Source organism: Pleurodeles waltl, chromosome 2_2 (assembly GCF_031143425.1).
Source record: "Pleurodeles waltl isolate 20211129_DDA chromosome 2_2, aPleWal1.hap1.20221129, whole genome shotgun sequence".
Taxonomy (NCBI): domain Eukaryota; kingdom Metazoa; phylum Chordata; class Amphibia; order Caudata; family Salamandridae; genus Pleurodeles; species Pleurodeles waltl.
The window spans coordinates 1,097,271,555-1,097,294,564 of NC_090439.1; the positions used below are offsets into that span (position 1 = coordinate 1,097,271,555).

Genomic DNA, 23,010 nt, shown 5'->3' on the forward strand with positions numbered 1-23,010 from the left:
CTCAAAGTAAACATCAATAAGTTTAAGTCTGAAATCTTAGTTTTGGGAAAAACAAACAACTCTTGAATAACTTCCTCTGCCCACCACACATTCAGTGACCAAGTATGCCATAATAGTGGTACCTCTTTCCATTCAGTGCAAATTGTTAGATGATCATTATCACACCTAACCCCTAAGCAACATGCACCAGCTGTGGTAGTATAAGTGCTGTCTATGACTAATTATTGTGGTGGTCTTTGTGCAGGTTTTCCAAATTACCCAATGACTACGATGAGACCGGTTTGCAGTGGTTTGTCTAATTTGCCTTCTGCAGAATAACAATTGTTTGTCATGCTTGAAGAGATCACCATTGGCTAGTCACTGAATGGAGAACTTAGTTCATGTGCCTTTTTTTGGTTCACAAGGCTTCTTGAGAGTCTATTTGTTTGGCTCTCTGTTGTCTCATATGCTCTAACTTATTCAAGTTCAGGTTTCAAGTTCATTGACAGATTGAACATCCAAATTCATCACCAAACAATTTATCCAAACATACAAGAGTAAATAAGGCAAAGACTGATACTAAAATGAATTAAAACAAGTTAAAAGCCCTACAGTCATAAAATACATACAACACAATAGGAACATTGATTAAAATCATTAGCAGAAAAAAGAAGAGTGTTGCTCTCGCTCGTCAAAATACAATTTAAAAAATTCATTGAGCTACAACATGAACATGGAAAAGCCCTTAAAAGGAGGTGTGTGTTGTTCACTTGATTTTCACGTTATGTCTAATAGACCATGCAGCAGAAATACATTTAGATACTGCAATCACTACCACCATAATAGAACCTCTTTTGCAAATTCTCAGACAACATTGAAGTACAATTCACCTAGCTCTTCATCTAGAAAAGCTTGGACAAAATAAATCAGATATTCCTCAGTCATAATCGAATCACATACATGACTGGCACAGAACGGGCAGTGCCTGTGGAGCAACCCATGTTGATATAAACAAAGCTGTGGGCAAAGTGTTGCACCTAAACTCTAAGTAAAGCAAGTGCATATGTGCTGGGTAGACGAAATCTACGAATTCCTCAGCCTTGGGAACACTCGTGTAAAGAAAAACCTTGTGCACCTGCCTGTAGAACTAGACACTTAATTCTGGGCAATGACTGTCTCCCAATATCTAGTTTTGACATCAATAACCACCATGGACGTGATAGAGGGTGGTACTTCCCAAATATTACCTGGGCCCAGGTCATAGAGTGATTTTGCAACGCAGACTAGCCACTTGATCTTGTTGGACTTCTGTAGGTGAAGGATGTCAATAAGGCCCTCTCTATAAAACTGTATTTCCTCGGTGGGCCATATACGGACCCAATAAAATAATGGCCTTAATGAAGTCAACACAGAGACAGGTTTAAGATCGATGTCCAGTCTAACCAGAACTGGGGGGACACCTCTTACCATACCTGTAAGAGCTCTTATGAAGTTATTCTCACTGATCCCCAAAGGACCCGTGAAGCAATGGCCCCATATCTCTGTGCCATACAATGCTGCTCCCCTTTGTTGAGCTTTACAAATTTCGATTGCTGGGAGAATTTGATACTCAATGCCATTGGCCAAACAATTAGTAGAAGAAGTTATGCCTGCACCAGATGGAACGGGACGAGAGAGTTTTGGGATCCGGGGAAATGAGGCTAAGTTCAGCTTGCAAAGTTCTGCCTCGATAACGCCCAGCCATTCATAAATTGGCTTTAGTTTAGCCGCCAGGATATCGGTTTTTTTTTACTAAAGAGAAAAATCCAGCGCTTTTGAAGCACAAGGTCATTGAAGCCCCTCCTCCACCTTGGGGCTATGCTGTGTTGTGTGCAGTGGAGTCCCACTTAGCCCCCAAAGCAGATTGTTAAACTAGTAATTGTTTTGGTGACAAAAGAAGAAAAACACAAAAAACAGAGGCCCATATTTATACTTTTTGACGCTAAACTGCGCTAACGCAGTTTAGCGTCAAAAAATTTAGCGCCGTCTAACGCCATTCTGAAGCGCCATGCGGGCGCCGTATTTATGGAATGGCGTTAGCCGGCGCTAGCAGACCGGCGCTGCCTGGTGTGCGTGGAAAAAAACCACGTAGACCAGGCAGCGCCGGCGTAGGGGGAAAATGGCGTTAGGGCGTCTTAAAATGGGGCAAGTCAGGTTGAGGCAAAAAAATCGCCTCAACCCGATTTGCGCCATTTTTTTCGACACCCAGACGCCATTTAAATGACTCCTGTCTTAGTAAAGACAGGAGTCATGCCCCCTTGCCCAATGGCCATGCCCAGGGGACTTATGTCCCCTGGGCATGGTCATTGGGCATAGTGGCATGTAGGGGGGCACAAATAAGGCCCCCCTATGCCACCAAAATAAATAAAAAATATAAAAAATTATACTTACCTGAACTTACCTGAATGTCCCTGGGGTGGGTCCCTCCATCCTTGGGTGTCCTCCTGGGGTGGGCAGGGGTGGCAGGGGGGGTCCCTGGGGGCAGGGGAGGGCACCTGTGGGCTCATTTTGAGCCCACAGGCCCCTTAACGCCTACCCTGACCCAGGCGTTAAATAGTGGCGCAAATGCGGGGTTTTTTGACCCGCCAACTCCCGGGCGTGATTTTTGCCCGAGAGTATAAATACGACGCATTTGCGTCGCCATCATTTTTTTAGACGGGAACGCCTTCCTTGCATCTCATTAACGCAAGGAAGGCGTTCACGCAAAAAAATGACGCTATTTGCCCATACTTTGGCGCTAGACGCGTCTAACGCCAAAGTATAAATATGGCGTTAGTTTTGCGCCGAATTTGCATCGAAAAAAACTACGCTAATTCGGCGCAAACGGAGTATAAATACGGGCCAGAGTCTCCAGTTTGATCATTTTGGTCACCATTGATAAAAAGGGAAAGATGAGGTTGCAGGTTACTTAGGTTAATCTATATGAAGCCTTTGAAAGTGTTTCTATTTTGTTAATTGTCTATTTTGTTATGTTCTTTTGTGCTGCTTTTTCATTCCTCCTGGTATCATTTGGCTTCGTCTACAGTGCCAAGTAGCCTATGGGTAACATTTGCATTAATTTAAGATTACAAATGAAATCAAATCAAGCACCAATTGTAATCAAATCTGTACAGTATAGGTTTTGGATTAAGGTATTTTGCCGCAGTTGTATAGATATTGTAGAGTGTAGCACAGATCCATGTCACATACAAATCTGTTTGCGTTACGTTCAACTGTCTTTCTTTCTAGGTACACAAATCATGCTGTCCTGTTAATAGCACAGATGTCTTTAGTGTAGGATTAAAGGCTCATGGCTGAGACTGAAGTCATATTTGACCTTACAAAAGTACTTTTATGAGTCGTAAGTCCCTTTGTGAATCACTCCCTGAGTGTCTTTGTGAGATGTAAAGATGCAGTCACATAGTATAGATTTTTGGGACCTGCAGTTGTGGACTGTATTAAAGTCCTCTGAATTGTCCATGAATGTGTGATAGATGTCTTCAGTTATTCCATGCCTGTTTATTTGGTGATTCTTTTTCGCTGTACAGTGCTGGTGATTGACAATCCTCATAATAGATATGTTTTAGAGGTTAAAATTACAATTTGCTGCTGACCGATACGTATTTTAGTCGTAGTATTATTGTAGGCAATAACTGTTAGGCATGCAAGTACATAACAATATAATGCTCTGTAAACCATAGGTCGGCCCATTTTAGCTTACTTGCATATCAAAACAAGTTTGTTGGTTGAGTTGTTTCCAGTTTGTGGGTTGTAAGCTAAGGATTGCATTTAGATTGCAACCGTTTTATGGGCTCTAATGCTGGGGTGTGGGTGTCACAGTTTCCCAGGAAATACCACTGTTTTTAGCTGTCTTCAGAAGTGTATATGTTCCTGTGTGCTTCAAATGTTGGCTGGGAGTGAGTTCTAGAGCTTGTCGGCCTTTTCTGAGAAAGCAGTGCCTCCCATGGATTTCTCATAGTGGGGAGGTGTGATGATACATGGTGCAAAGCTGGAATGCTGTATTCTGGTTGGTTTTTATTGCTTGAATTTAGCTTGTAGGTGATGCAGTCCTTTCATTGGGGAACTCTGTGGACAATGCAGAGTGCCTTGAATATTGCCCGTCCACCTATAGGTAGCCAGTGGAGGGATTGCAGGACTGGAGTTGTGTGTTCTCTTGGGTGAAGGCGGAAAAGAAGCAATGCAGCATTTTGGATGAGTTGTATTTTGTATATGATTATTAAGAATGTGCCCAGACTTTGGTTGTTGACATAGCCATAGATATGATTTGAAGGATGGTTTGCAGTTTATTTTGGTGTGAAGGGTAGGTCTGAATCCTTGGGTCTACATTCTACTTCTACATTTCTAACTTCTCTTGATGTTATTGGAGGCGCTTCAAGTTCCTTAGGCTATATGGAAGTAGGCTGGTACTTTTGCCATTGTCTGTCTGTCATAATCTTAACACTTACTTTATAAAGCCTTTGAGCAGCCAAATCATAGGCACTTCTCATATATAGTAGATGACCACAATTTGCAGACACTCTAACCCTTTATCTTGTCTTTGCTTTTTTTTAACTGATTGAAGGTAGCGAGGTTCTTTCAGCGCTGATATATGTTATGTGCATCTGTGGCACTCTAATCACCAATGAGAGTAGCCAGGTGTTTTGCAGGATGTTTAGGCAATTGTCTCCTAAGAGGGGTTATCAAAGAGCCAGTTCATCACCTTCCTGTAGTATTCCAAAAGTGATTGGAAGACTCTAATGTGGTGTGGGAGGTCATTACATAGTCCTGGGGGAGAGGTTGGAGATGGCGTGACCTCCAGCTGTGGCTTTGCAGATGCGGGGTGCATGTGCCAGTGAGAGTCTGGCTGAGGATAGTGCCTGGGGGTTTGGTGGAGGTGTATGCAGCTGTTCAGATAGACTGGGCCGGTGTTGTGTAGTGCTTTGTATGTGTGTGTGTGTGAGAAGTCTGAATTGTGCGTTTGTGCATGGTGGCCACTGGAGATGTCTGAGATGTGGGGTGAAATGGGAGCAGTGAGGTAGGTTGAGGATGAGGCTTCTTGCTCAATTGTGGATTCAGGAGCTTTTTGGTGATTGCGGCAGAGAGTGTGTTGCCGTAGTCAAGCTTGTTGATAATCAGGAACTGGGTGACCGTTTTCCTGATGTTACACAGTAGCCATTTGAAGATCTTTTGTAGCATCTTCAAAGTCTAAAAGAAGGTGAACGTCACTATGTTTTCTTTAGCTGTCATGTCCAGCTTGTTGTCAAGGATGACTCCCAGGTTGCTGGCGTGGGCTAGTGTGGGTAGGTGGTGGTATTTTCTCAGGGCTGCTCTGTAAGCCTCCTTGTAATTTTCAAGGTAGTAAGTCTTCCATCTTCTTTCCATTTTTCACAGTTTTGTTTATATATGTGGAGCACTTCAGTGCACCTGCTGGCTTGTTTCTGTGTTCTCCTTTGTGTGTTGTGTTTGAGTGGTGCCAGGGAGTCGGCACTTGTGATCCGTTCGTTGAGATGTTTGATGCCACTGTGAGGTCGTTGGTGGGGTTTGGCTGATTCTGGCGCAGGGGGAGGCAGATGGATTCTAAAATGCTGCTCCAGCTACGTCTTGTCAGGTTTCTGGTTGCAGGATGCCGATTTGGACTGGATGATGCCGTGGTTGGTACAGGTGACAGAGGTGATTTTGATGCCATTGAAAGTGGCAATGTTAGGGTCGATGGTATGTCCAACAGCGTGAGTGGGTCCTCTGACATGTTGTGTCAGTCCCAGGTTCCCTAGGCTTTCAAGAAGTGGGGTGATGTTGCAGTTGTTCCGGTCTTCCAGTAATGTGGTCTGATTTCCTCAGGCATAGCTAAGCCAAGGTATTGATTCATTTTTCAGTGGTTCTCCATACACCATATTAAAGGCTGGAGTTAAATTAGAACTAGGGTTCCACTGAGTTTGATTCAGTGCTTTGTTTTAATGAGCGAGAGAACCTTTCTCAACCACAGTTGAGAGCTGGCACTTTCATCACTGACTAAGATCTGTGAAGAAGGGAAGAGAAATCCTGGTCTAACAATCTTCTAGTTTTTACCTACTGATTTGGAGGAATAGTAGACAAAGTCAGTGCTTACTCGTGCCACTGTTATTGTCTGGAAAACCATTATGTGCTTAGTGGCATCAAACAGACTCGTGATTGATTGTTGAAGCCATAGGCTCAAAATAGACTTACAAGAACTGCTTCAGTAAATAACCCTACTGTATGTATTTGGTGGTATTTGTATAGCACAAACATAAATGGACAGTAATGGAGTGCTTATAATAGTATGTTTGAGGAACAGTGAAATATCTCTGACCATTTACAAGTTCTGATGTCTATTCTCTTTTGCCTCAGCTGAAGTCGTGTCCATCAAGCTGGTGACGAAACGTTGCGCTTCCTCATGCGTTAATGGCAACCAGAATTTGATTGTTGCAAACACCACTGAAGACTGTTGCGCCTCAGACCTGTGCAACACCTACAACATCGGCAACGACAACACCATCTTTGGCTTCACATCCAGCGCTTCCAGCATCAAAATCAGCTTTTTTGTGAAGGCTGCTTCAGTAGCGGTCATTGGCGCACTGTTCAAGCTCGCTTTGTAAAGTCTGACAAAAGAAGGATCATGACACATCAAGGGCGGGGCCAGAGGGGGAGGGTCAGTGAAAAATCAGCTCAGCACTGATTGCTGGGAACTGATACCATCGAAATATGCCAGATCTGCCTTGTTTAAAACTGATGTATAAAAAGATGGGGTTTTAGGGCCTATTGCAACGCACCTTAGTCTCCTGGTCATGTGAAAGATGTAGAAGTAGGAATTAAATCCTTTCTCATAATCAGCAGTTACCACTTACCACTGGGTGGGTCATGCTCAGATTATCTAACACCTTGTCCAAAGTGTACCCTGTGCAATTGTCCTCAATTTTACATGGCACAAAGATGCTGAATGAGTCTAATAGCCGGCATTTCTGTCCATTTCGGGGATACTGTACCTGTAGGTTCCTTGCTTGAGCTCCTATTTGCCACCAGCTAAATGGTGGTGGTTTAAGTGCTAACTGCGCCAATTGTAAGTTAGGATCCACTCTAAATTGACACCTGTGCTCAAAAAGTGTTTACCCCCATTTTAGTAGTATCAACAGGGCCTAAGCAAAGCCCCTAGATGTTGCTTAGAATATGCATCATCGTACCTTTTAAATAATATATATTGGAGTAGGACATGAACAATAAAGGTTCACACATGCTTAAACATTGCTCATAATTTGTTTTCATCCTATTTACCTCCTGGGTATTACCAGGGCTTTAAGGGGATGAAAAAGTGGGGGAATGTCTGAAAAGGTCACGGCCTATGTGGTTTTAGCCCTGGATTAACCACAGCAACTACATGTCTGTGATTCCCGTAGTGTGTCACCCAACCGGTATTTTGTATCCAGATATAATAACAAAACTGACATACAGGTAAAATTAGTAATGGATCTTGCCTTTGTGAGTGGTTGTCTGTGCGTGCTCTGCAGAGAGGCCAAGGACTGGATGACCATGTATTTTGAACACCATTTTAACCCACTGACTGGCAGTGTGAGAAACTAGCATGGTCTTTAGCCTCAGCTCTTGACCTCTTATTCGTGGTTGTTATGAGCACCTAGAGGTGACACATTTCAAAACACGAATTATACAAGAGTCATATGCAGATAGAAACATACATAAAACAACATTCTGGCAAAAGCTAACACTCGAATGGAGTTGCAAGATTCAGCAAAACATACAAAATATAAACTAAAGACCATATTTACCAAACATTCCTGCAGATCAATGCGGCAAGCCACCTTGCTGTGCTGCGCTGTGTGAAAGGGGAATGGCAGGAATGTGCTATAGTTAACATCGCACAGTGCATTCCTGTCCTTTTCTTGCGCTGGTACATTTTTTTGGCGGCCTAGTGCCTGTGCAGGCACCCTTGCACATTGGTGCAAGGATGCCTGCCTTGAAGGTAGGATTGGTTTTGTGCAGGAAGGCATACCTTCCTGCATAAAAACAATCCTCAGAGGCATTTCCCTCATTCTACGTGTTCTGCAGAATGCAGCACACATAGAAAGATGAAAAAACTAGGAGAAATAAACATATTTCTCCTAGTTACACCTCCCCAGGGGAGGCGTCGGATTTTGACACATTCTCAAGTCTACCACTAATAGTAAATCTCGGAATGACACAAAATCAATAGGTAGATGTGTAGGAACACCCATGCTCCACCCATGTAACGCCTTCCTGGGGCACAGCAAAGCAAAGTAAAGGTTTGTGCTGCTTTGCATTACTTCAGATTTACCGAGCCACGCAGGGCCATGAGTAGCTTGGTAGATACCATTCAAGGTCTTGCATCGTCCTTGCATCTTTACATGGCGCAAGGGCAATGCAAGCCTCCGCTAATATCGGCCAGCATCTACAGACACGGATTACCTGGACATTTATGACATTAAATGTTCAGAAGTATTTTTCCCAGTAAGGTCAAGAACATGACTATAGGGCATGATAGGGACCCCTTTCAATGTCTGTTCTAAAATACAACCTGGTCTGAGTCTCCAAGGGTGCTGGCTCACTTAAAGCCCTAGATATAATTCAAATCAATAAAGATTTCCTGAGAGATAAGTTGTTGCTAGTGTCATCCCTCTGTGCCCTCATTGCACATCCCACCTCTGGCTGCTGTCGCCTCTTCTATGGATTTGAGATGGCAGAACTAATACTCTTTCGATGTGAACGCCATGTTGCTTGATTTTCCAGCCCACAACTGTTGGGAAATGGCACTCTTTTTGGCATTCGATTGGTCAGTTGCAAACATTAACATGTTTAAAGGTGATGATCCAACAGAGCTGAAGAAAATTAAAGCTAAAATATTCTCCATATGATTATGGATTCCCAGAGCTTTTAGAATTGTTGGAGATTTCCTGAAAAGGTTGTCTGGCTCTGCGGTATATGCCGGAGAGGTTTAGTCACAGGACAAAAAGTCTCACCAGTTTTTTCAGCCGTTCAGAAGAAACTGATGCACCAGAGCAAAGAAACGAAAGCAGAAAATATGATTTGCATTACAAACATGCCCTTTTCTCAGCAGTAGAAAAAGAAAAGTTTTGTGTCAAGGGGATGTTTCTTTGAGCACAAACAACTTAGATTCAAAAACCCTTCTGCTAAGCTAGCCAGACCATGCTTTGTGTTAAAACTAATGTCTACCTGAAACAGGCATGAACAAGGGGAACATAATAATTTATGCAAAAAACAAGGCATTGCATGTTTGCCCGCTGGGTAGGATTGTTCTGAGTTTGTCCCACCATAGGAATTTGTACTGAAAGAGGAAGCCTCCTGTGCAAACCCTGTGCTAAACAGCGCACACTCACCTTTGCACCATGGTGCAATGTCACAGGCCCATGGCTGGCTTTCGCACTGGTTGCACCTGATGCCATAATCTACATTGGCACCCCCTAAAACGCTTTTTTAATGTTGAGTTCATGCGGGGTAAACACTGTGCTGAAGTCATGTTCAACACGTGAACTCAGGTGTATGCCACTTTGGTTTCCAATTATGGCATTCTGACTTGACTATATTGTGTGACCCTGGGCATGTGGTTTCACTTTCTGTGCCTTGCTTCCTTTATTTACCAAAACTTGTCCGCGCTGAGAGAAATGCTAAACAAATATTAATGTATAACTCGCTGTTCACATCTATTATTTCTGCTGGGACTTCTTCAGAATGAAGGATCTCCCTCACTATCACCGGGGAGCTGGCATTCAGTTTCCTCGGTTTCTGTCGTCTTGTGAGTTTTGCTGTTTGTGCAGTCACACTGGCATCTAACACTGCAAATCCACGTTGAATTATCTAATAGCAAATGCAGTAACACTGACAAACTATACACACACACGTTCTACAGAGCCGGGCAATTCTGTGGGACATGCAAGTTTTTCATACATCTAATTGTGCTTCTGCAGCTACAGAGTAAAGAATTTCAGACCGTTCATAAAAAAGGAAAACATGGACCTTACATCTCCATGTCCCCTTCTGTACACTTCTCCCAATGATCTTCTCCATGGACTACCTCAGTACCACTCTCCAGTACCCGCCCTCACTACAACTCTTAATGGCGTCCCTCGCATCTCCCCGTAGCCCCTCTCACATTTGCTATTGACTCCTGCAGTTTCCAACAGCTAGCCACACTGCAGTAGAGCCGTGTCCCTCATTGCCCCCTCTGACCTTCCATCCCAGCCATGACGTTACAGCGCACTCATCTGCAGGGGAGATGGTCTTCCCATCTCCTTCAGGTTCTCTGGTGACCTCTTTGAGGAGTTCTTGTTACACAAGCTCTGATCTAGCTGGACCTCCGAGTGCAGCGATGCTTACTGCATGTCCCACCAACAGGGGAGGTCCCTGTTAGCCCACTGGATTAGGGACAATAACAATGTAAAAAATCAAAATATCCAACAGGGATAAATTTATACCAAGTATCTAAGTATTTTATACTGCATGTCCCACAGCAGTAGGTGACATCGGGTGCATCTTACCTCTCTGCCTATTCCATACCGCCATCTGCGACCGTATAAGCGATGTTGTCTGTCTTTCTTTCCACCATCACTGACATAGTTGAAATGGAATATGGGCAAGAACGCTCATTTCAGTTTGACCACGGATGGAGCCCCCACAGAGATAGGCTCCTGGTGCAGCTGCACTCGTCATGCCACCGTACGGCTGGCACTGAATCCAACCTTAGTAGATATGGCTCTGAGCTTTATTTTATGCTAATGTGCAACGCAGCATGACAAATTAGCTTGTGTGAAAAATTAGTAACTATAGGTCTGACAGTCAATTTCTGTGGTTGTGAAAGATGATTAAATAAAAGCATCTGAAAATACAAACCAATAACTCTTCCTTGAAGGTGTGCCCCCGGAATATCAAGGTAGAATCTTAGTGGCACCAAATATCAAAAGACAAAATATCAAAAGTTAAGTAAGAATACATTTTCTGTACCTAACTCCACATATACGTATCTTGACAATATATATCTTCAAGGTGCATAGATCTATACTTTCTCTTATGCATTTACGGTTCAATATTTTATCCCTTGATATTCTGTCCACAAAATTAGTGTATCTCAATTTTTCTAGCCTCAACATTCCGAAGTACAATCTTCCTGGAAATTGACAGATAAAAGTACAATTTAAAAAACTAATTTGGGCAAATAAATGTGGCAGTGCTCTTTGTGTAATCTTAAAGGCTCAACTTGAATCTATGATTTTAGAATTCTATCTTGCTGATTTTGAGAAAAATGGATTCCTAGTGGCTAACTAAATGGAATTCATTTTATAAAGTTCAGATGAATCAAAGATTGACCAATCCTTGCTCAGAATGAAATGGGTATCCTTTAAGACTACACAGTGATTTCATAATTAGCATTGTATTCTTTTAAAATATGTGGCATTACTTCTCGTATTTTTTTCACATGGAAATTGAAAAGGCTTATGTAACCCTAAATTGGGAAGATAAGACAGGGTGTTGGGGCAATTTTTAATCACAAACAAAGGTAAAGCTGTGGTAATAGGGCATTAGTTTAGTGAGACAAAAAAGCATTATTTGTGGTATTCAGAAGGAGGTAGTGACCATAGAAAAATCCATTCCCCTTATGACCACAAAGGGTTCAGGATCATCATCACCGATTATATGGGTTTGTGGAAAATTTGTAAAAGTATAACTTCAGTAAAGAATTTTTAGATGGTAAAAACACTTGAAAAGCAGATATCAGGAAAGCTGTAGAGAAAGAAGTAAAGGAGGGGATACATGCGCAACAATGTATAGTACCAGTAGTTAGAACGGACGGAGCTAATGCTATAGAAAAAAAGGAAAATGTGGCAAGGATAATGAAACGCAACAAGTAGGGATGTGGTTGAGAGAAAGATGGCCAAAAGAATGCAGGGTATGCTGTGGTAAAGGATAAATTAAGCAAAGGTGTTTGAATTATCCTGTAAACCATGCTGCACAGTTACTATATAAATCATGGGTGAAAAATCTGTTTGTGGTAGTGATGATTATTTATCACTCAAAAGGGATGGAAGCTGAAATTGTGAATGATTTAAATATGGGTAAACTATGTGACTTTTTAGAAAAAGATACTGGATATTCGGAACAAATAGAATATGAAATAGAAGCAAATCGAAATGATAGAAACATATGTAGCACAGAACAACTGCAATATTTAATCTGAAGTTGTAAGGCCTAGTTGATGAAATTAATAAAGTTATCAAAGATAGTTTGCAATTAGCTAATAAAGCAATCTTCTGTCTAAAGAAGTTCAGGAAAAAATGTTGTGGGCTTATAGGAGAACCAACACATTCTCCAGCTAGGCATATTTCTTTGGATTCAAAGAGAAGAAAAATACGCAAAACGAATGCATTTGTCTGCAAACAGATGGCAAACTGTGAATTGACATAGGTAAGATAAAAATGTGTATAGAAGAAACAGAATGAATGCAAAATGGGACTAAATGGAAAGAAATATCATAAGAGTAAATAAAAGCATGTCTGTGTTCCAGAATAATAATAGCAATGAGAGTGAGTAGAAAGACTGTGTAGGCAGTGGATAAAGTGTCTGTACCAAGTAAAAGAAGAGCATTTGCTCCTGCACCATGGTGTACGTTATTCAGCATTTCCCATATACATTTTACACCAAAGTGTAGGTTTACATATTTCCACCCCTTACTTGATCTAAGAATGAATTTAATAGTGTAAAGTTAAAACTAGGATCTTTTCACACATAGGCGAGGATCTCCTCCATCATGGAGGGGATCTCAGTACTGGGAAACAGGGAAACCTAAAGTTTATTCATTAAAACATATATCATAAAATTGTTAGTGTGAAATATAAATGTAAAATAATTGTAATGACTTATTTTTAATGTAGAACACATATAATGAAATGTTACAGCACATTAACTCTTCAAATTAAAAGTTTATTATATAATTAAATAATTTAAACGTATTCATTGATCTTAAGACAAAAAAATTTAAACACAATTTTAAAAAATGCCTTCCCTCACATCATTTCTGTTTTCAATTACGCTTTAGTACATCTAATTCAAATCTATGGGCCTCATTACGAGTCTGGCCGTCACAACACTGCCAGACTCGTGGATGGCGGATGGACCGCCGCCAATGCGGCGGTCCGACTGCCACATTACAACGCTGGCGGTCAGACCGCCCGGGAACCGCCAGCTACACCAGGGTTAGAGATCCCAGCATTCTGGAGTTGCCGGCGGTCTGAATCCCCCAGGGCAACGCTGCAAGCAGTACTGTCCTGGGGATTACGACCCTTTTCTCCGCCAGCTGTTTAATGGCGGTACCACTGCCATGAAAATGCTGCTGGACAATGGGTACAGAGGGGCCCAGGGGGGCCCCTGCACTGCCCATGCCACTGGCATGGGCAGTACAGGGCCCCTCCTGGCCAGCACCCTCGCAATGCTCACTGTCTGATTTGCAGACAGTGAGCATTGCGAGGGTTCTGGTGCACCCTGCGCTCTAGAGCATTTCAGCCGGCTCGATTACGAGCCTGGGAAATGCTGTGTCCCACTAGGCCAGCAGACAGAAACTCAGCTGACCTAGCGGGAAACTCTTAATGGGGCCTGCGGGGAGGTAGCCAGGATGGTGGCAACCTCCCCTTTGGAAGTCCGGCGGTCGGTGTAAACCGTCCACCGAACTCATAATCAGCCCCTATATGTTTCATTAATGTAAATTGTTATACTTTACCGTTGGGAAACTCCATATCTCTACATGTTAAACTATAGGGATAGACAAAAAAGTTGTTTTACTATGCATCAGTCCTCTGGCACTGGAAGCAATAATACACTGTGACTGGTGATTAATAGTCAATATGCTATGCACCACCAAACAACTTATTGCACTCCGCTGGAAGAATTCATCTGTCCCACAGATTACTCAGTGGTTTACATGCCTTTGGCACGTCATGGCCATGGAACTCCTATCCCACTGGGTAGCCCACACAGATAACAAATTCACACACATCTGGCACCCCCAGATAAACAATTTTACTCGGCTGGCACACTTCTGCTTTTCACCGGCCATACTCAAGCTCTTGACCTGTTTGATTAATGCTCCTACCGGCTGTGGTGTTTACACCTACAAAGGGGGCACTCTATACATATAACCCTATCGTCCACTATCAGGTACATAGACCTCCCGTCTTTGCCCTATGGCCTATTCTTGACCATATTTCTCACCGGGCCAGCACTGATTTCACAGGCTCAATTACGACCTTTATTACTTTATTGTTAATAATATCTTCATTTTTATGTATGGACTTTCCTTTTTCTTTTGTCTTGTTGTACACGTTATTTGTGTAATATATTGCAGATCCAACACTTGTGCCTCTTTCTTAGTTTGAATTATTTACACATTTGTTTCTGCCCCCATTGGATTTATCTACTTAGATGCTATATTGGACTGCAGATGTGGATATCCATATGTGGGTTTGAAGGCGTTGTTACTAGTTACCTTGCCTTGAAAATATGTCAGTAAAAATATTTCTAGTAAAAAAAAGTTGATTTAACTTGTAAAGAAGCACTCAAGTTATTTTTGAGTTAAATAGTGATGTAAAATCATTGTATTTGTTTTCTTTGAATGTAGAAATCATGCTTCAGCACTAATAAATTCATTCATGGAAATATATTAAATTAAAATTATTTTCTGAAATTCAAATTATAAAATAAATGTCCACCTAAAGAAAAAACAGTTTTTAATGTGCATTAGTCATTATTAAAAGTGAGATCTAGGATGAAATAAAATAATAAATTCATCTTTAAATGAAAAGTATTGTTATTATTTTTTCAAATTAGAAATAGGTTTAAATATTTTTTAAATAAATAATACATAAGTTGTATTTGGATAGATTTCTAAACTTTAATTTATGATTATTTATATTGTTATTTTAAATCATTTAATGTAGTTTAACATTATTTGATACAGAGTTATGTTTTAAGGCCATTCCTCCATTATTTTTTGTAATAGGGTATTGCAGTACCAGTGGTTGGCAAGGTGTAGTGCCGAACTTTTTTTAGTAGTACCTTAGTGTCAGAGTTTGTGAATACCCAAAAGAGTAGATTTACTTAAAAGTCCAAGTTACCTTTGTGAATTAGGCTCTTAGTGTTCAGCTCACAGAAACTATTCTAAGAAGTGGGTGGGCATAAAGACCTATACATGTTGAATTAAAGAAGAGTAATAGGAGTAAGAGTTTGTATGAATGAGATTGTTTTTGGCTTTTGCTGACCGAATTAGCGTGTGCATTGTTGCTAATTTCTTCAATATCACTTCCACACTATCTGATAATGTTTCCTTTAAGTGGGGGTGGAAGAACCAACAGGTCCGCTTATAGGGTTTTCAGACTTTATTTTAATTTTATTTTGTAGTATGCATAGTGTGGTAGTAGTGCTGGCTTCCTCCTAGAAACAATATGTGGTCCTGCCATCACCCTGAAAGGGAGAGGTTAATCTAGAAATTGGCTATATAACCTGAGATTAAGTCCAATCATAAAACTTAACAGCATTTACTATTGTATTAAAATTCATCTAGACACATTCCAGGAAGCTACTGTTAATTGAATAATACTGCAACATTGATCACAAATCTGTTCAATGGAGTTACCTCTTCAATCGTCAATATAAATTTAGAAGAATACGTCTTAGGATAGAATTACAGTGCAAGACATGAGGAGCAAGTATTTTTGTTTATTATCCTTGATCCTTGCATTTATAATCTATTTCAGGTGTTTGAAATAGCCCAATCCTCCATGGGGTACTTCACAGAAAAGAATGTTCTAGCATGAGAATCTGAGACCCAAGTGTCTGTACAAGGAATAGTATAGCTTGAGTTTGGGATGCAGCTGTCAGTAGTTATGTACCAAAGCCACAAAAGTAATCAATAAATGTACTTGTCCAAATCCACATTATTATTTTTTAATTTGCTCAGAAGCCTTGATTAGTCTCCATCTGCAAAGGGGTGAGAAGATATGTATGTTGATTTGGGTTACCAAGTTTAGAGGCATGGAAGAGCTAATGAGAGTGGAACACTGAAAGGGGGAAGGGACTGAACCAGGTGTAGACGGTGGAGATCAGTAGATGAATGATTTAGTTGTGAATCTGGTCAACTGGCAGAGGGAAGGGTTCAGACATGTTCCTACTTCAGACACAGGGCTCTGACTTGCAAATTAAAAGGAAGAGGTGTTCGTGGTTTGAGATGATTAATCACATATCACAATGATGTTGAGGACATTTCCATGTGTGGGTGAGGAACGCATATGATTTGGCAAGGGAGTAAGATGACAAGAAGTGCCAGTGTGTTATTGGTTGTTTTTTCTAAACTGAGATTTTCATAATTAAGGATAATCAGAGGGGTGCTAAAGGGACTAGAACTGTGTCAAGGTTTTCAAAAAATATGTTTTTTTCTGCTGGTATATTTTATAATACTCTTGGGGAATTGATAGTACTTTAGTGCACCTTTTTTGGTTGAATCACCTTCTAATAAATGGTAACAAGTTAAGTTATCACAAGACAAAGGGCTGTTGTCAGATATTTACTTGGTTTGAAACAGGTGCATTTTGGCATCGTTATTTTTTCCTTTATATATAGCAGATTTGTGTATTTTGATCATTTTGATGGACTATCACCAAAAATGGGAGACACCATGATCGGCAATCTAGCATATGCCAATGATTGATTTGATAATCTTATTAATGACTCCGATAGGCTTACAGCAACAACCTTGTCAGTTGCAAGAATATAATAAGCCTAATAGCTTAAAAATAAATGTATCTAACATAATCATGCCCTCCAGCTCTTGCAAACCTGCAATCAATTGGACTACTGACTCTCAGTGCTACACATGTCTGGGTGTACCCCTAAACTAAATTGGGATCTTCATCTTCAGGAACTGGCTTTAAGGAGAAAGGACAGATTTCTCATTTGTGCTTACATAAGCTATTCCTTCTTTATTGAATTTGCTGTCTTAAACCCATCACTGCTGCTAATGCAAACTGGCCCTTTTCTTCCCTGATTTCGTTAAATGTTTTACAGTTCATTAATTTCATCTGAAGGTATGCTAAAACTGACTTATATGGCCTGGTCCATAAAGCGGCTTTTCTTGGGAATCCTTTCCCCTTTTAGCTCATCTTTTGAGTTTAGGCAATTTCTGAAATCACCACAACAAAGTTCTTCTCAGGATGAACTTCTTTTGTTTGTATCATATTAATACTATATGTATGTTCAGTGTATCTATTCTGTTAAAAAAGCCTTATCTTGATTTAAATCTTGACTCAAGAATTAAAAGGACACACTGACAAGTGCCTAGGAAAACAGAAACAAGAAGGGGGTCACTGGATACTTTCTACTGAAAGACAGATCTATAAATTGAGAGGGGAATGGGTAATATTTCTTGGTTCCCCACTGGAGTCTGAGTATTGCAGGAAGAACTTTCGCCTTATAGCATTTTAATATGGTATAAGCTGATCAAATCAAGGTTAACGCCTGGCAGCTTTGGTAAATGTAGTGGGTTGAAGTCACTCTTCAATGGCCTGCTGAATAAGAATTGTTAGAAGTTTCAAACACTGAGGAGAAGCTGGAGAACATGACATTCAAACTGAAACACCATTAGATGTGTGAAAAACTATATTGAGGAATGGACCTCGACCATCTACTTGTTCAGACCGTAGAAAAACATATCAATATAAGCAGTATATGATTACCAAAACCATAGGGACTGATTTAGAGGTTGGATGATAAATTTTAGGGGCTGCTTTAGAGGTGAGAGGTTATGGGGCATCCACCACATATAGGCAACTAATCTACCCATCTACCTCATTTACCCCACCTGATTTAGAGGGTAAAGAATGTGGCTTCCACTGACAGGAGAATGCTTTTGGTTTGGCACTGCCAACAAACATAACTAGAGAAGGCTCAACATGCCTTCTGTTTTTTATTTCCTTTAGGACTCCGCTATGTACACCATTGAGCTTTTCTGATGGAATAAAGTTGAGCAAACACTGAGAAAATTCCCACCATTTTGCTTTAATGGGAGTCTGTCTCTGGAAAATAAAAACACTGCGGACCCTGTCTGCCATAGCATGGCAAACCAACCCTCACTTTTTTGCCAGACATGGCTCTCACCAGAGAGTCTGGAGCGGCATCGAGCAAAAAATGCCAACCTGGAGAGAATTTTAGATACAGTGGGCTAGCTGCAACTGGACAGACAAACGCAGCCCCAAAAATGCCTTATCTGTCCGCCATATGCTAAATGACCCCTTTAGTTGTCACCAGTATTCAAGTGTCTTACACATATGCTGACAGAGTCGTATGTGACTAAGTGATATATTCCACATCTATTAAACTTACGGGTAGATACAAGCCTTTTGGAAAGAGAAAGTAACTCCCATCAGAACGAGGAGGATTCAGTCACAAAATTGCTTAGGGACAAAAGTGAGAAACATATGATCTCCTGTAACTTAAAAGTTGAAAACTTGAAGGTAGACATTCTAGCTGCTAAAAGACCAATATCTTCTCTTTAATGGAATCAGCAGAAGTTACAGAGTTTAATGTATGGTGGAACAATTTATGCTGTTGTAAGAATTTTTGTCAGGCAGAATCTCATAATAATCTAGTCCGCTCCCTAGAAAGTGGTCTGCTTGTACACAGTCAAATATGAAAAGCAGAATGAGATACTGGAGGGAAGAGTAATGAGAATGAGAGAGAAAAGAGACACCCAGAACTTCACAGTCTCATCAGAAACAAACCTCGTTGGATTTAGGTTTTTGAGAATGAGATTTTCACAGGTTGGAGTTCTTACACAGTTTAGGTGCACACAGATTCAGAAAGACAGGGCAATGGGAACCCAAGATAAAAAAGGTAAGTGTGCTGATGCAATAGATGGTCCAAGCCCAGGTCACAAGCACTACTGACAACAAGGTGTTAAAGGGTACAATACCAAGCCAATCAAAAATACAAAACAAAGGGCCAGATGTATGAAAGCTTTTTGCATTTGCAAACGGTGCGAATGCCCGTTTAGGAATGTAAAAAGCCATTTTAGAATGTATTAAAGGCATTCTGAAAGCAATTGTAAGGAATCGCAAAAATAGCGATTCCTTAAAATTGCAACCCTGTTTAGAGAGTCACAAATTGCGACTCTCTAAATAAGAAATCGCAAATAAGGATTCCTTATTTGCGATTTCTAAAGCACATGTAAGAAGCAATTCCTAACTGCGAATTGGGCATTTAGGAATCGCTATTTACCACCAGGTTGAACCTGGTGGTAACAATGTGCAAATTTTAAAAATACATTTAAAATGCATTTTTAAAATTTACATGTAAAGCACATATGCTCTTTTGGCATGTGTGCACCTTACATGTTGTAAAAAATACTTTTGGGGTGCAGCAGAGGTGGCCTTAGGCCCCCAGCACCCTGGGGTTTTGCATTTCCGAAATTGCGATTTCCAGTTAAGAAATCGCAATTTTAGAAATGCAAAAAACTTGCAGATATGGGTAGGTATGAATGGGGCCGGTATCGCAAATTGCGATTCGGTAATAGCATTTGCGATTTTTAAGAAATCGCTATAACCGAATCACAAATGTGATACATTGCATTTTGCAAATCAGAAATAGCGATTTCTTAAAAATCGCTATTTCCGACTCGCAAAAGGCCTTCTTGGTACATCTGGCCCAAAATCTGTAATCAAGGCCCACATGCAAGCAAGATAGTCAGGAAAATGAGTGAAACAACAAAGGTTGGAAAGCAAAAATGTGAGGGATAAGGCAATAGTGAATGAACTAGATGGCAAGCAGTAACTGTAGAAGGCTGGCCTGGCTTGTAGTGGGTACCAATGGTACTTACACCTTATGCCAGGTCCAGTTATCCCTTATTAGTAGAGTGTAGTAGTGTTCTAGCAGCTTAGGCTGATGTAGGTAGCTATAGTAGAGCAGCCAAGGCTGAACTAGGAGACATGCAAAGCTCATGCAATACCACTTATATCATATAGGTACTATAACATAAGAAAGACAATACTCTGAGTTACTAAAAATAAAGGTACTTTATTTTAGTGACAATGTGCCAAAAATATCTCCGAGGATATACTCCATTAGGAGGTAAGTCCAAGAGTCGCTAAAGTGTTCAGGGGGGGCAGGAGCCCACTAATCCCCGTATGAAGGTGCAAAATGGCTGCCTCTGGTTGGAAGAAGCTGCAGGTTTTACAACAACGAAAGGAGGTAGGAAGTTCTTCTTCATGCAGAACATGTCCCACAGCATGCTGGAGAATGCAGAGTTGTTTCCTTGGCAACATACCACAAACAAGCCTTGCTAGCTGCAAGAGTCACGGTTGGAGAAAAAGGGTGCTGTCCGGGTCCAGGAAGGACCAGGATGTCGCCATTTGAGAGAGGAGACATAGGGGGCCCTCAGCAAAGTAGAGAGCCCATGGACAGGAAGGTAGCACCCAGAAAAGTCCTTGAACACGGGTTCAAGAAGACTGAACATGGTGGTCATTTCAATACTGCAAAGAGAGGTCCCACGACACCGGAGGTTAACTCAGGGAGCTGAGCATCACAGGACGGAGTGCTGGGGACCAGGGCTAGGCTGTGCATGCAGGATTTCTTGGAAATGTGCGCAGAAGCCCTTGTAGCTGCAGATCATGCAGTGCATAGGATTACAGTCGGGGGAGGGAAGGCAAGGACTTACCTCCTCCAAATTCGGACAGTTGGACCACTGGGCAGTGTGGGTCACTTGGGTCCACGACCTATGTTCCAGGGGCCACGTTCTTCAGGATGAGATGGGACCCAGAGTACTGGTGGAGCTGAAGTTTGGTGCCTGCTGGAGCAGGGGGAAGATTCCGTCAACCCACAGGAGATTTCTTTGTGGCTTCCAGTGCAGTGTGAAGGCAGGCAGCCCCCAGATCATGCACCACCAGGAAACAGTCGAGAAAGCCGGCAGGATTGGGCACTACAATGCTGCTGGTAGTCTTCTGGCTACTTTGTTGCAGTTTTGCACGCGTCCTGGAGCAGTCAGCGGTCGATCCTTGGTAGAAGTCGAAGAGAGAAGTGCAGAGGAACCCTGATGAATTCCTGCAAGTCCTGAGGAAAAGCCCACCGGAGAGACCCTAAATAGCCCTCAAAGGAGGATTGGCTACCTAGTCATGTATGCACCCATCAGGAGGGGTCTCTGACGTCACCTGCTGGCACTCGCCACTCAGGGGCCTCCAGAGTTCCCTCACACCTCTGGAAACAAGATTGCAGAGGTCTGAGACACACTGGAGGAGCTCTGGGCACCACCCCTGGGGTGGTGATGGACAGGGGAGTGGCCACTCCTCTTCCCTTTGTCCAGTTTCATGCCAGAGCAGGGACTGGGGGTTCCCTAAACAGGTGTAGACTGGCTTACCCCTCCCCAGCCTTTAACACCTATTTTCAAAGAGAGAGGATGTAACACCCTGGTCTCAAAGGAAATGCTTTGTTCTGCCTTCCTGGGACTGGGCTGCCCAGACCCCAGGAGGGCAGAACCATGTCTGTGGGTTGGCAGCAACCGTAGCTGCAGAGAAAACCCTAGAGAGCTGGTTTGGCAGTACTGGGGGACCATAGTGGAGCCCCCAGGATGCATGGAATTGACTCCCCAATACCAGATTTGGAATGGCGGACAATTCCATGATCTTAGACATGTCACATGGCCATATTCTGAGTTACCATTGTGAAGCTACATATAGGTATTGACCTATATGTAGTGCACGCGTGTAATGGTGTCCCCGCACTCACAAAATCCGGGGAAATGGCCCTGAACTATGTGGGGGCACCTTTGGTAGCGCAAGGGTTCCCTCACACTTAGTAACTTTTCACCTAACCTTCAGCAAGTGAAGGTTAGACATATAGGTGACTTATAAGTTACTTAAGTGCAGTGAAATGGCTGTTAAATAATGTGTTCGTTATTTCACTCAGGCTGCAATGGCATTCCTGTGTAAAGGCTTGTCAGAGCTCCCTATGGGTGGCAAAAGAAATGCTGCAGCCCATATGGATCTACCTGGGTACCTAGGTATCAAATACTAGGGAATTATAAGGGTGTTCCAGTATGTCAATTGAAATTGGTAAATGTAGTCACTAGCCTATAGTGACACATTAAAGGCAGAGAGAGCATGAGCACTGAGGTTCTGATTAGCAGAGCCTCAGTGACACAGTTAGGCACTACGCAGGTATACACATTCAGGCCACAAACTATGAGCACTGGGGTCCTGGCTAGCAGGATCCAAGTGAGACAGGCAAAAACATACTGACATACATGTAAAATTGGGGGTAACATGCCAAGAAAGATGGTACTTTCCTACAGTAACATAACAAAGAAAGTTGCCAAACCCATTCCCAGGTAAAGTTCATGTCTTACATAACACCTCTGCCTACACTGCCCTATAAATCCTATATCTTGGCTCTATTCAGACAGGCTCTCTCTCTCAATGCCCAAGGTGCCATAGGCTGATCTGCTTCGGTCTTACCAGAATATGTCTCACAGTTCTCCTCCGTCACATCCAGAAGTGAACCAAGATCTCAAAATCCTGAGATGATTCCTGACAGTACAATCCCTCCCCAAATGCTCTAATTTTTTGTGCCAGTTTAGATGAAAATTTATGTTGAAAAGAGGCCACCAATCTAGGAGCACAGACTTTGGATGCATGCTTCATACAGTACTCCGCCACCTCATACCGCTTCCAAGCCACCAACTACTGCAAATGACCTCTCACTCCTCATGAGGCTACTATAACCTCTATCTCAAATACTGGTGATACACCGTTAATGACTAGTGGAGGAGAAGGAGTGAACTTGGATTTAGCTGGCTTAAACCTGCAGATGTGAAAGAGAGGATGAAAGTGCCACCTCAGGAACAGCCAGAGCCATTGCCCCTACGATCCACTAATCAAACTAGTAGGAAAGGACCCGCAAACCAAGGTTAAAACTAGATACTCT

The 23,010-nt window shown here is 41.9% G+C and overlaps 1 protein-coding gene across 1 annotated transcript in view; it reads left to right on the forward strand.

Moving 5' to 3' along the window:
• LOC138282872 (prostate stem cell antigen-like) overlaps positions 1 to 12,038 on the forward strand; it is a 32,252-nt gene extending 20,214 nt beyond the window's left edge. The window contains exon 3 of the mRNA XM_069220863.1: positions 6,364 to 12,038. Within this exon, the coding sequence (XP_069076964.1) occupies positions 6,364 to 6,611 (248 nt within the window). The 3' untranslated portion in view covers positions 6,612 to 12,038. The remainder of the gene's footprint in view (positions 1 to 6,363) is intronic.
• The last annotated feature ends 10,972 nt before the right edge of the window (positions 12,039 to 23,010 follow it).